This window comes from Artemia franciscana, chromosome 19 (assembly GCF_032884065.1).
Source record: "Artemia franciscana chromosome 19, ASM3288406v1, whole genome shotgun sequence".
Classification (NCBI taxonomy): Eukaryota; Metazoa; Arthropoda; class Branchiopoda; order Anostraca; family Artemiidae; genus Artemia; species Artemia franciscana.
This window is the reverse complement of record NC_088881.1, coordinates 17575016-17589396: the sequence shown is the minus strand read 5'-3', so window position 1 is coordinate 17589396 and position 14381 is coordinate 17575016. Positions and strand designations below refer to the sequence as shown.

Genomic DNA, 14381 nt, shown 5'->3' with positions numbered 1-14381 from the left:
GTTTGGTGATCGACCAAACATGAATTTATGCTTAGAGGTTCAACTCATATAGATGAGGATGTGAAGCAAACAGCGAAACAGTGGAATATGGAAAGGAAAAAAGAAATAATAGTAAAGTTATATTTACCTTTTGGCTCTCTATTCAAAGGGATGTCACTTCTCATTTTTTTTTAATCTAATAACAATAATTAATAAAAACGTAACATAAACACATCCCCTCCAAATGCCACAGTATGATATGGAGGAGGGATAACGAAACAAACACAAACCAACATAAAAAAAAAACAGAAAAAGAACAAGAAAAAAACCGCTTAACATAAACCTCAGAAAAGGTGTAAAAACAAAATACAACTACAGCATCATATACCCTGCTACCACTCGCTTAACATTCCACACTCAACTCCTTCCTTAACACATCTCAATAAAAAATAAAGCACTACCTTTGATGATTTAATAACTATTTAATGTATCAACTATGTATCCTCTTACATTAATCATTAAAATCATATTTAGAAAACAATTCATTCTTCAACATTCTTTTAAATTCACTTGAGTCTCTATTTTTAATATTCTCATTTAACGAATTCCATAGCTTAGCCCATCTTTAATTAAGAGAAATGCCTGACCTAGACGTAACCAAATTATTAACATAACATTGACCTTGTGTCATAGGAGTGAACTTCATTAACTCGCGTGAACACACTTAGATAAGTAGTGGACCTACCTCTGACGCAATTATACATAAAAACACCAGTATAAAGGTCACGGAGAGCAGTCACTGGGAGTATTTCCAACCTAACATAAGCCTCTCCAAAACGGTTCAGAAGGGCTTGAATTAGCAAGGATTTTAACGACAATATTTTGCAAAACTTCTACTGGTCGAAGTGTTGAGGAGAAAGTTCCTAACCATATTGCACTACAATACGAAATATAGGAATGAATTAAACTCTCATTCGGAAGAATTAGTTTAAATTAGCTAAATGCTCCCAGTCTAATTTTATCAAAATTTATAAGTTTTATTTTTTAGTTTTGCTACTCGTCAAAAGAATGGCCTACTGTTGTACAACGGTAGATACAATGGAATGCATGATTTTATGGCATTAGAAGTTTTGAACGGAAATGTCAAGTTTTCTTACTCATTGGGTGGTGAAATAAACGATGTCGTGGTTAATATTCCAGGTGGAGTTAGTGACGGGAATTGGCACACATTGACTGTGGATTATGTCAATATGGTGGGTATTTTTTATAATGACCATTTCACTTGCACCTATACAACAATTGTGTTGAGAATATAACCATTCCCTGCATTTAATCTTTATACAGGACAAATTTTGTTTTGTTATTATGTTATTTTTATTATTATGCTTATTATTTTCCTTTTCCTTCTTACGTTACAGCGTTGTCTTTGTCTATGTTTATTTGGGTTATAAATAAATAAACGATAATAATTCATTGACTCACCGAAATTTTTATGGTAATGTAGTGAAACATTTAAAAGTATGCTAGATCTAGAAATCCCATAACACTGCTAAAAAATCAAATCATGCTCGGAGAATTAAGCATCGAAGATATATATATATATATATATATATATATATATATATATATATATATATATATATATATATATATATATATATATATATATATATATTAAAAAGAATAGTTGAGAGAAAAAGTCAAACTTTAGCGTAAAGAGCGGGGCGTTGATGAGGAATGCGGCCTCTTTCATATACGAAGTAATTTCTGTTTGTTTTAAGTTTTAATGTTGCTCCTTGCTTTCAATTAAAAAAACTTGTTTTTTTATTTAATTTCAATAAGAGCGCACCTAACAGATGTAGTTTTAAGAGGGGCAGAAGCAGCACATACCCCGGGCTCAGAAATTTTAGGGGCGCAAAATTTCAAATAAATAGTTTAACTTTTATAATCACCTTTTACTTCTGAAATTTTACTTATATTAAAATAAAGTAGAGGGCACAAATTTTTTCAAGTGAAAGTAAGGAGCAACATTAAAAGCGAACAGAAATTATTACGTATATGAGGGGGTTCTCCTGATAGTCAATACCTTGCTCTTTACGTTAAAGTTTGAATTTTGTTACAATTCCTTAAGAATGACCCCTGAATCACAAAGACCGTTTAACTAGAATAAATAACTCTTTTGAAAGTACAAAAAAAACATTAGCATAAAGAGAGAGGTATTGACAAGTGGGCGAACCCCCTCGTTTATGTAATAATTTCTGTTCGCTTTAAGTTTTAATGTTGCTCCTCACTTTCAGCAGAAAAAACTTGTTTTCTATTTAATTTCTGATCTTTTTCAAGCAATTTTGGGAAATCCAGCATCCCCTTCACGTGAAATTATCTTTCCTAATGAAAATTTCCTCCATGGACAGATGTTCTCACATACCCCCTCCCCGATCCCTTTTGACCAGAAAAAATCCCCCCTGAAAATGTTTCATGTTTCCCAATAAGATATACTATATGTAAACAATGGACAAAGTTCATGACTTGAAGCCCTTCCCAGGGACTGTGGAAGATTAAGTCATCTTCAAAAACATAGCTACTAGATTTCTCGACTATGCTGAACAAAATAGATATCTCCAAATTTTATCAGGTGACTTTGGGTAAAAAATGAGGTTGGGAGGGGGCCTAGTTGCCTTTCAATTTTTTGGTCACTTAAAAAGGGCACTAGAACTTTTAATTTCTGTTCGAATTAGCCCTCTCGCAATATTCAAGGATCACTGGGTCCATACGATTAACCGTGGGAGAAAAAAAAAATGCATCCGTGATCTTTCTTCTGGCAAGAACAGAAAATTCCACATATTCACAAATTAGAGCTTGACACGTCTAAAAAACGTTCTCTGATATGCTGAATCTGATGGTATGATTTTCGTTAAGATCATATGACTTTTAGGGGGTGTTTCCCTCTTTTTTTCGAAAAAGGGCAAATTTTCTCAGGCTCGTAACTTTTTATGGCTAAGACTAAACTTGATGAAATTTATATATTGGAAATCAGTATAAAAATTTGATTCTTTGATGTATCTGGTGGTATAAAAGTTCCATGTTTTAGAGTTTTAGTTACTACAAAGTGGCTCGCTCCTTACTCACAGTTCGTTATCACGAACTGTGGGAAGCAACCGTTTACCTCGGAAAAGTTAAAATTTTTTCAAAATGAATTAGCCATCACAGCATAATTTGCCATGAATTTTACATTCTCCTCTCCAATTGTTTGATTAAGTGTACTGGATATACTATGGTGAATTAGTTTCTTAATTTACCAAAATCAAACCTGTGTCTTTCACGTATAATTTGTTTCAGTCCCTTATTTAGTTGAAAAGTCTTTCACATCACTATTATATTTGAATAATACGATAATGACTAAGGAATTTAAATGATGGATGTGCTTTCAGGTATTCTTGTTGTCATTTGTATTTGCCTCGGATGAAATGATGTACCTTTAGTTTGATCAACCATGGACTGCTGTACAGTTCCATCCTAATCCGTTATTTCTTGGAGAATGAAGTATAGATTATAATTTGCCAGATAAGTTTCATCACAGCAAATTTAAATGGCATAATTTCAAAGAAATATTGTTGTATCGTGATTTGATGATTTTGCGTTTTGCTGCACATACACTCAGAAACATAAGACCCCAAAAATTTACTCAAACACATACTTATTTTGATGACAAAGTATCCTCGAACTGGTTATAAAAATAGTACGCTATGAAACTTAATCTGTTTATTACTTCAGTGTTCGCTATTTTTTTCCATTGTCGGTTAGTTTTGGTGAATTTGTCCACTCGAGACTTCTGAGGAAAATGAAATCTAAAACTATTTGTGGTACAAAAATATTTTTGATGGGCTGTTTTGTCTTGAATTGGATTTTTAAAAGTGAGCCGTGAAATACCTGTATCAGAAGGTAAAAACTCAGCGAAGAATAAAGTAATGGAAAGAGAAGAATTAAAGACGTAGAGTATGAAATACTAACACAAAAAGTAGACAAGAAAATAATAGTAGAATAAATAGACAAAAAGAAGAACTTTCGCTTAAACATAGTCACCTACCATGCGTCTATATTGATTCATCATTAAAAAAAGGAATAAAAAAAAACTTTGGGCAAAAACTCGAACAAGAAAAGCAATGTCTATAATTTGACAACGGTTTGATTCTTTTTATCTTAAATTCCAAGCGAAAGGAAGTACTTCTATGGCTATAATTACTGCTGCGTGTAATTATTGCCTTGTGCTCAGTTATTTTGTTTTGTTAAGTGATATTTTAACTAATTTGTGCTTTTAGTTGCTTTTTGTTTTTTACAGACTGCAACTCTTGCCGTTGACAACTGCAACACTAACATAGCAATCAAATTTGGATCAAACCTCGGAAGCAGTTGGCAATGTGCCAATCAAACTCGGCAAATCCTAGAAGCACGGTATGATTGACTGTTACTAGTATATCTTCTTCTGAACTGGTTGGAAATTTTTTTAAAAGCAACATAACTCATTTTACACCTTTCCAGGAAGGCCAAAAAACAATTTTAAACATTTTATCATTAACACGAATACTGCTTTGACTCTAACCCATTTTTACTGGCCTTTTACGACGTTTTATGAAGGTGCATTATTGTAGCACATATTACCGTTATGTTCCAATTTTTTGACTAAAATTAAACTTGGAAAACGTTGTTTTTGACACGAAGGAGCTTGTTTGTAATGATAATACAATTTATGCGCCGAAGTGACAATGTAATTCTAATTTGCGCGTCGCTCACAGCTATAGCGTAATATTTTTTGATGTTAATGATTTTACGCAATTTGAATGATTTTGTGACCTTTTAAACAGAAATTGAGCTATAGCACACTTCCCATCCCTAACTGTATGGTATCAAAAACTCCAAACGGATTTATAATTGTAACCCTTTTGAAAACCTTTGTAATGTTTGCCTATTTGGCACTGTCATCAAACTGTCTCTTCAAGTAGTAGATTAAAATTTGTGAAAATATCTTGGTGGTGATGTTTTTCATTTGCGAGTTCTTATGAGATTTTTATTACCCATTTTACATTCTTAAAAGATAAACAAAAAGCTAGCAGAAACCATTGGCTATGTACTAGTTATTTTCTAAATAGAGTAACAACACATAATAGTTAATTAGCTTCCGATATTCGGTTCTATGAACTCTGTACCAAGTTCTGTGCAGGTTAAAATATAAAATATACCGTTACAAACAAATGCTCGAATTTTCAGTAGGTTATTGAGAAAAATGGGAATGTAGGATCCCCTTGTATAATTAAGTAGAACAAAAACAAGTGTTTTTAACTGAAAGTAAGGCGCGACATTAAAACTTAAACGAACGGAAATTACTCCGTGTATGAAAGGGGCTTTTCTCTCCTCAACGCCCCGATCTTTATGCTAAAGTTTGACTCTTTCTCTCAATTCTACTTTATAAAACAGTAAACAACTTTAGCGTAAAGAGCGGGGCGTTTATGAGGAAGCAGCCTCTTTCATATACGAAGTAATTTCTGTGCGTTTTAAGTTTTAATGTCGCTCCTTACTTTCAGTTAAAAAAACTTGTTTTTTTTATTTAATTTCTGAACGTTTTTGAATCAATGCATGTTTTGATTTTGGCTCTCCGCAGAGGAATAATCAAAACGAAATTTGCATATTTTTTTTTTTGGCTCAATGGCTTTCTCATTATTTTGATCGAATGATTTTGAGAAAAAAAGAGCGGGGGACGAAGCCTAGTTGCCCCCCGATTTTTTGGTTAATTAAAAAGGCAACTAGAACTTTTAATTTTTTACGAATCTTTTTATTGGTAAAAGATTTACGTAACTTATAAATTAGCTTACGTAAAGAACTTTTGTATTCTCATGTTTTTATTACATATATGAGGGGATTCGCCCCATCGTCAGTACCTCGCTCTTTACACTAAAGCTTAAATATCCCAATTCATTAAGAATGACCCCCTGAATCACAAAAGCCGTAGAATAAGTAGTTGAAATTACTGAAAATACTTTAGCCTAAAGAGCGAGGTATTAGAAGGAGGTGAGCCCCTCATATGGGTAATAATTTCTGTTTGTTTTAAGTTTTATTGCTGTTCCTTACTTCCAGCTGAACAAGCTTTTTCACTTTTATTTTTTAATTGTTTTTTTTTCTAAATAATGCTAGTAAATCCTGCTCTCCCTTCATGGAGATTTTCTTCTCCCATTACAAATTCTCGAAGGAAAGTTCCCCCAGGATATCCCCCTCTTCTCAACCCCTCCCCCAAACCAAAAAAATCCTCCTGAAAACGCCTGTATACTTCCCAATAACCATTACTATATGTAAGCACAGGTCAAAGTTTGTAACTTGTTGCCCCTCCCACGGGGACTGTGGGGGAGTAAGTCGTCCCCAAAGACATAGTTATAAGGTTTTTAGACTACGATAAATAAAACGGCTATCTCAGAATTTTGATCCGTTGACTTTGGGAAAATAATTGGCGTGGGAGGGGGCCTAGGTGCCCTCCAATTTTTTTGGTCACTTAAAAAAGGCACTAGAACTTTTCATTTCCGTTAGAATGAGCCCTTTTGCAGCATTCTAGGGCCACTGGGTTGATTCGATCACCCCTGAAAAAAAAAAAAACAAATAAACACGCATCTGTGATCTGCCTTCTGACAAAAAATACAAAATTCCACATTTTTGCAGATAGGAGCTTGAAATTTCTACAGTAGTGTTCTATGACTTTTAGGCAGATCACGGATGCGTGTTTATTTGTTTTTTTTTTGTTTTGTTTTTTTTTCCAGGGGTGATCGTATCCACTAAATTGTCCTAGAATGTTGCGAGAGGGCTCATTCAAACGGAAATAAAAAGTTCTAGTGCCCTTTTTAAGCGACCAAAAAAATTGGAGGGCACCTAGGCCCCCTCCCACGCTAATTATTTTCCCAAAGTCAACGGATCAAAATTCTGAGATAGCCATTTTATTCAACGTAGTCGAAAAACCTTATAACTATGTCTTTGGAGACGACTTGCTCCTCCATAGTCTCCGTGGGAGGGGTTACAAGTTAAAAACTTTGACCAGTGCTTACATATAGTAATGGTTATTGGGAAGTGTACAGGTGTTTTCAGGAGAATTTTTTGGTCGGGAAGAGGGGTCGAAAAGAGGGGGATATACTGGGGGAACTTTCCATCGAGGACTTGGTCATGGGGGAAGAAAATTTCCATGAAGGGAGCGCAGGATTTACTAACATTATTAAAAAAAAACAATGAAAAAATATATATGAAAAAGTTTTTTTCAGCTGGAAGTAAGGAGCAGCATCAAAACTTAAAACGAACAGAAATTATTACCCATATGAGGGGCTCACCTCCTCCTAATACCTCGCTCTTTACGCTAAAGTATTTTTAGTAATGTCAACTATTTATTCTATGGCTTTTGTGATTCAGGGGTCATTCTTAATTAATTGGGCCAAAATTTAAGATTTAGTGTAAAGAGAGAGGTACTGACGACGGGGTGAACCCTCTCATATGTGTAATAAAAATATGAGAATAAAAAATTCTTCACGTAAGCTAGTTTATAAGTTACGTATATCTTTTACTTATAAAACCATTCATAATAAATTAAATTTCTAGTTGCCTTTTTTTATTAACCAAAAAATTGGAGGGCAACTAGGCTTCCTCCCCCGCTCTTTTTTCCCAAAATCATTCGATCAAAATTATGAGTAAGCCATTCAGCAAAAAAAAAAAATTCAAATTTTGTTTCAACTATTACTCTGCGGAGAGCCAAAATCAAAACATGCATTTATTCAAAAACATTCAGAAATTAAATAAAAAAACAAGTTTTTTCAACTGAAAGTAAGGAGCGACATTAAAACTTAAAACGGACACAAATTACTTCGTATATAAAAGGGGCTGCTTCCTCATCAACGCCCCGCTCTTTACGCTAAAGTTTTTTACTGTTTTAAAAAGAAGAGTTGGGAGAAAGAGTCAAACTTTAGCGTAAAGAGCGGGGCGTTGATGAAGAAGCAGCCCCTTTTATATACGAAGTAATTTCTGTTCGATTTAAGTTTTAATGTCGCTCCTTACTTTCAGTTGAAAAAACTTGTTTTTTTATTTAATATATTTAAAATCAGCATTAAAATGCGATTCTTTTGATGTAGCTATTGGTACCAAAATTCCATTTTTTAGAGTTTCGGTTACTATTGAGCCGGGTCGCTCTTTACTACAGTTCGTTACTACGAACTGTTTGATAAAGTTGGAGGACAAGCAATATAAACAAAGGTATTTTATTTCAAATGACAATACAATTAAGTATGTAACTACAAAGAAGGATAGAATGTAAGAAAAATGAATTTTCCTGTCACCGGTACTAGACGATTAATCTTATAAGTACGGCTCTTGTATTGGAACCCCCTGTGGAACTTTGGGATCAAAGCATCAATGAAGAATCCTTTCAGCTTGGGAAAAATCTTTTCGGTCCAAAAGCCTGGATTGCGGTCTATCTTTTCAATGTAGAAGTCTTTCTGGGTAAAAATCATGAAAAAGCAAGTATATAGCTGAGCACATTTAAGCTGACTGTACTTGGTAAAAGTAGTCGTGGCCTCGTTTGGGGTTGACCAGTCCATTCTTTCCAACTTCCATGCAATAGTCCGCCTTAGACTCTTTTCGGTTCTTTATCCACTAGCCTATCCCCAAATTTCTCGCAGTTTCGCAGTTCCATACCTCGCTTTGATTTAATTTTCCCCATGATTTCGGCTTTGTGTGCATAACTTTCCTGAAGGCTCCTGACTATTTCTCATTTCTATGTTTCTTCATTGCATTGAAATAATTTATGAAAATTTCACACTATTAACAAGCAGCTGATTATTCCAGCTTGTCATTTTCGTCTCTAGGGGTTATTATCGGCGATCTGAAACGATTCTTTATGGCAACCGACTTGTAAAAATTTCAGGTAGCTGAAAATATTCTAGGGGACTGTTAGAAAACAGGAAAATACATCAAAAAATGGTTCCAATCATCTTATAGGTTATTGTCTTCTGCACATGATAGTACCAATTTTGTTCCAAAAGCAATATCCTTTATAGAGTACACTTGTGAAAAAGACCTAGACATTTTCTAAGATTTCCTCCTGAAAAATCCTCCTGAAAACGCCTGTATACTTCCCAATAACCATTACTATATGTAAGCACAGGTCAAAGTTTGTAACTTGTTGCCCCTCCCACGGGGACTGTGGGGGAGTAAGTCGTCCCCAAAGACATAGTAAAAAATCCTCCTGAAAACGCCTGTATACTTCCCAATAACCATTACTATATGTAAGCACAGGTCAAAGTTTGTAACTTGTTGCCCCTCCCACGGGGACTGTGGGGGAGTAAGTCGTCCCCAAAGACATAGTTATAAGGTTTTTCGACTACGCTGAATAAAACGGCTATCTCAGAATTTTGATCCGCTGACTTTGGGAAAATAACTAGCGTGGGAGGGGGCCTAGGTGCCCTCCAATTTTTTTGGTCACTTAAAAAGGGCACTAGAACTTTTCATTTCCATTAGAATGAGCCCTCTTGCAACATTCTAGGACAACTGGGTCGATACGATCACCCCTGGAAAAAAAAAAAAAAAAAAAAAAACAAATAAACACGCATCCATGATCTGCCTTCTGGCAAAAAATGCAAAATTCCACATTTTTGTAGATATGAGCTCGAAACTTCTACAGCAGGGTTCTCTGATACGCTGAATCTGATGGTGTGATTTTTGTTAAGATTCTATGACTTTTAGGGGGCGTTTCCTCCTATTTTCTAAAATAACGCAAATTTTCTCAGGCTCGTAACTTTTGATGGGTAAGACTAAACTTGATGAAACTTATATATTTAAAACCAGCATTAAAATGCGATTCTTTTGATGTAGCTATTGGTATCAAAATTCCATTTTTTAGAGTTTTGGTTACTATTGAGCCGGGTCGCTCCTTACTACAGTTCGTTACCACGAACTGTTTGATGTAATTGAAAGGTTCAGAAATTATGTCTTTGAGGATTGCAAACCCCCACAGCACTCTGGATAAGTGTTATAAGTTATATCCTGGGTGCAAATAAGGTATATATAGAAAGTGTGATCGTGTAGCTTTGGAGGGGGCTCATTGGATCGGTAATCAGAAAATTTAGTGCCTTTTTAAGATTCAGAGTGATCGGACGATGGATACCACCACCTCCCTCATCTCATATTTTCCAAAAAAGCATCTCATAGAAATTAAGATTGCCATTTGTTGTCGTAGAAACTTCGAAAAGAACTCATTCGATTGGAAATTTAAAGGGCTAGTCCCCTTTCTAATAGTCGAAATTGTTTGGAGGGCAACTGACCCACCTCCCACACCCAACATTTCATCAAACACATCCAGTCAAAATGTTGAGATAGCCATTTTGTTCAATGTAATTGAAAGGTCCAGAAACTATGTCTTTGAGGATGAACCCCCCCCCTTCCGACAGTCCTCAGGGCAAGGGTTATAAGTTATGCCCTGGGAGTATATAAGCTTTATATAGGAAGGCTGATCAGATAAACTTCGGAGAGGGCTTATTGTATTGGTAATCAGAAGTTTCAGCGTCTTTTTTAAGATTGAGAGTGATCGAAGGGTGGATACCACACCTCGTTTTTTTCCAGAAACGCATCTGATATAAATTTTGAGATGGCCATTTGTTGTCATAGAAACTTCAAAAAAGGCTCATTCGATTGGAAATTGAAAGGACTAGTGCCATTTTTATTAGTCTAAGCTGATTGGAGGGCAACAAGCCCTCCTTCCCACGCCCATAGAGTCCCAAAACACATCTTATCAGAATTTTGAGATTGTTATTTTGTTCAGTCTATTTAAAGGGGTTGGAAATTATGTCGTATGACAACCTCCATACCTTCGCAAGACAAGAACATAATTTGCTCTTTACTGAAAAAAAAAATGGGTGTGGATTGTCAGTTTAGTATACATATTCTGATATATATTCCTTAAAGTTTTAATAATTTTTTATGGCACTTACTATTAACCAAGTGACATATAGCGATCGCAAATCCTGTCGGTCTGTCTTTCTGTCGGTCTGTCTGTCTGTCTGTCCCGGTTTTGCTACTTCAGGCACTTCCAGGCAAGCTAGGACGATGAAACTTGGCAGGCGTATCAGGGACCGGATCAGATTAAACTAGAAATAGTCATTTTTCCGATTTGACCATCTGGGGGGGGGGGTGGGGGGCCGGTTAATTTGGAAAAGTAGAAAAAATTAGGTATTTTTAACTTAGGAAGGAGTGATCGGATCTTAATGAAATTTGAAGTTTGGAAGGATATTAAGTCTCAGAGCTTTTATTTTAAATCCCGACTGGATCCGGTGAACTTGGGGGGTATTTAGGGCGGGGGGAACCTAAAATCTTGGAAAACGCTTAAAGTGGAGGGACCGGGATGAAACTTGGTGGGAAAAATAAACACAAGTCCTAGATACGTGATTGACATAACCGGGACGGATCCGCTGTCTTTGGGGGATTTGGGGGGGGGGGTAATTCTGAACAAATTAGAAAATTTGTTCACTCTAAGCCTTGTCCAATGTTTCAACGTTGTCCAAAGCACTGAAGATTTCCAGTTCAATCGTGAAAATTGAGGTATGTTTATGTTACGAATGGGAGATCGGATCTTAATAAAACTTAATATATAGAAAGATCTCACGGCTCAGATGCTCCATTTTCAGTTCGGATCGGATCCAAGGACATAGGGGGGTGGAAGTGGGGAAACGGAAATCTTGGAAATCGGAAATCTTGAAAAACTCTTAAAGCGGATTGATGGGGATGGAACTTGATGGGGAGAATAAGCACAAGTTCTAGATACGTGATTGACATAACCATATGAGCTCTTGCCTCTTGTTTAACTGAGCTCATGTTGGCGGAAAACTGCGGTGGTGTCGAAACACTACTACCATGCCACACGGTGGCAGTGCTGGATTTAACCAGGTTGATTCGCTTTAATTGTGAAATTAGGTTATGTTTGGTAATCTGTAATTGTGTATCAGCTATAATGAGGGAGAGGGGTAAGTCATTGTTTAGGTGGGGTAAGGTAGATTCCTAAAAGAGTACATTTTAATGGACAAATTGCTTACTCTTCATGAGGTTTCAGATAAATGTCGAAAGAAGTAGGGCCGGAGGAAGCATTAATTTAATTGTTTCTCTATACAGCTAAAATGTCACATTTTCATATCTACCAGCACAGGGGTGGAAAAGGCAAGGCAGGTCATCATCTCCCCGCCAATAAACTTCTTGGGGATGGCAAATACTGCTAGGAACTTAGTTTTCAACAATTTTTAAATGGTGTTATTTTCTTTTTCCATTTATATGAAGCGCTTTATTGTATTTAAAGAAATGTATTTACCGATATAAAAATCCTATTGTAGAGATTGTGATGGCTTCAGTTATGTAGAAGATCAAAAGTCTCACAGATATTCCATCCATACAAACAATAATACTCCTTTTCATCCAACCAAAATTCTTTAGTAGTAATATTAACAAGGACTTTTTACCAGTTACTATTCACCTCTAATTTTTTAAGTATATTCAAATTTTATCCAAAATTATTATTGCAAATTTAAACGTAGTACGGTACTAATCAAAGTACAATTATTGTTTACACATTTTAAAAGGAATTAACCATGTATTTGAGGGATCAGTACCTCAAACTGTATTTTGGTTAGGTCTGGGTATGATTTGGAAAACAATCAGAAATTAAATAGGAAAAGAGCTTTTCAAATGAAAACAAGGAACAGATTTGATAGCTATTTGAACAGATTATTCTTTATGTGAAGGGGGCTGTCTACTCTTTAGCTCTTTACTCTTTACTGTGGAGTTTGGCTCATTCAAAATTCTTAAAGAAAATTTGCAATTAGAATGATAAGAAATTTTTACCAAAGCTACTATTCGCCGCTAGTTTTTAAGTATATTCAAATCTTATTCAAAATTGATGGTGAAAATTTAAACGTAGTACGGTACTAATAAGCGTAAAATTATTATTTACACATTTTAAAAGCAATTAACCAGGGATTTAAGGGACTGGTGCCTCAAATTATATCTTGGTTAGGCCAATGATTTGGAAAATAATCAGAAATTAAATAAAAAAGGGCTTTTCAAATGAAAGCAAGGAACAGATTTGAAAGCTATTTGAACAGATTATTCTTTATATGAAGGGGGCTGTATCCTTCTTAGCTCCTTACTCTTTACAGTGAAGTTTGGCTATTTTTAAATTTTTAAGAAAATTTGCAATTAGAAAGATACGACTTTTCAAAGAACTAAAAAATGTTTTGTTTAATGAGCAAGTTGTTGAAAAGGGGGTAGTCCCCCTTCAGAGTAACTTGTATTTGTTTTAAGTTTTAAAATTGCTCCTTACTTTAGTTGAAAAACTTTTTCTATTTGTTTAATTATATTTCATGAAACTACAAAGTTTTATGAATACAATACCGTTGGGTAACGCAGAAAAAACAATCAATATTTCAATGTTCTCTATTTGGATTTTGATGGGTAGTCAAGCAGTTTGTGGTAACGAACTGAAGGAGCGACCCGGCTCAATAGTAATTGAAACTTTAAAAATATTTATGCCAATTTTGATGCCAATAGACATATCAAAAGAATTTGCTTATTATGCTGATTCCAAATATTTAAGTTTAATTAAATTTAGTCTTACCCTAAAAGCTACGAGCCTGAGAAAATTTGTCTGATTCTCGAAAAAAAGAGGAAATACCCCCTTTTAATGAAAATCATACCATCGGATTCAACGTATCAAATAACCCTATTTTAAAGGTTTCAAGCTCATATGTGTAAAAGTGTGGAATTTTGTAAGCCAGAAAAAAGATCACGGATGCGGGTTTATTTGTTTCTTAGTTTTTTTTATGTTTTTTTTTCTAGGGGTGATTGTATCGACCCAGTGAACCTAAAACTTCGAGAGGGCTCATATAAATGGAAATGAAAAGTACTAGTGGTCTTTATAAGTGACAAAAAAAATTGGGGGGCAACTAGACCCCCTCAAATACCACTTTTTTCACAAAATCGTCCGATCAAAATGTTGAAATAGTTTTTCTTCTTCAGCAAGATTGAAAAGCCTAATAACTATATCTTTAGAGATAAAATGGCCCCCTACATTCCCTGGGGAATAATTTTTAAGTTATGAAATTTACTCATTGTTTTACTTTCTATTGGGAAGCATGCATACATTTTTTGGGTAGGGAGGGAAGGACGAATTTTCTGCTGGGAGGATTTCACACGGGGAGAATTTTCCACGGAGAGGGAAGTTTCCATAGGGTGAACTTTTTAGGGAGAGTTTTACACTGGGTGAATTTACTAGAATTCCTATACGAATCTTCCTTGTATATCTTGCTTTCTGTTTACCACTTCAATTTTAGGCATGGAGATGCTAAGGG

General features: G+C 35.1%; 1 protein-coding gene across 1 annotated transcript in view; it reads left to right on the top strand.

The window, feature by feature from the left end:
* The window catches only part of LOC136039359 (protocadherin-like wing polarity protein stan), a 173078-nt gene that overhangs the window by 84384 nt on the left and 74313 nt on the right, over positions 1-14381 (top strand). The window contains exons 12-13 of the mRNA XM_065723020.1: positions 1028-1232; positions 4316-4428. Coding sequence (XP_065579092.1) covers positions 1028-1232; positions 4316-4428 — 318 coding nt within the window. The remainder of the gene's footprint in view (positions 1-1027; positions 1233-4315; positions 4429-14381) is intronic.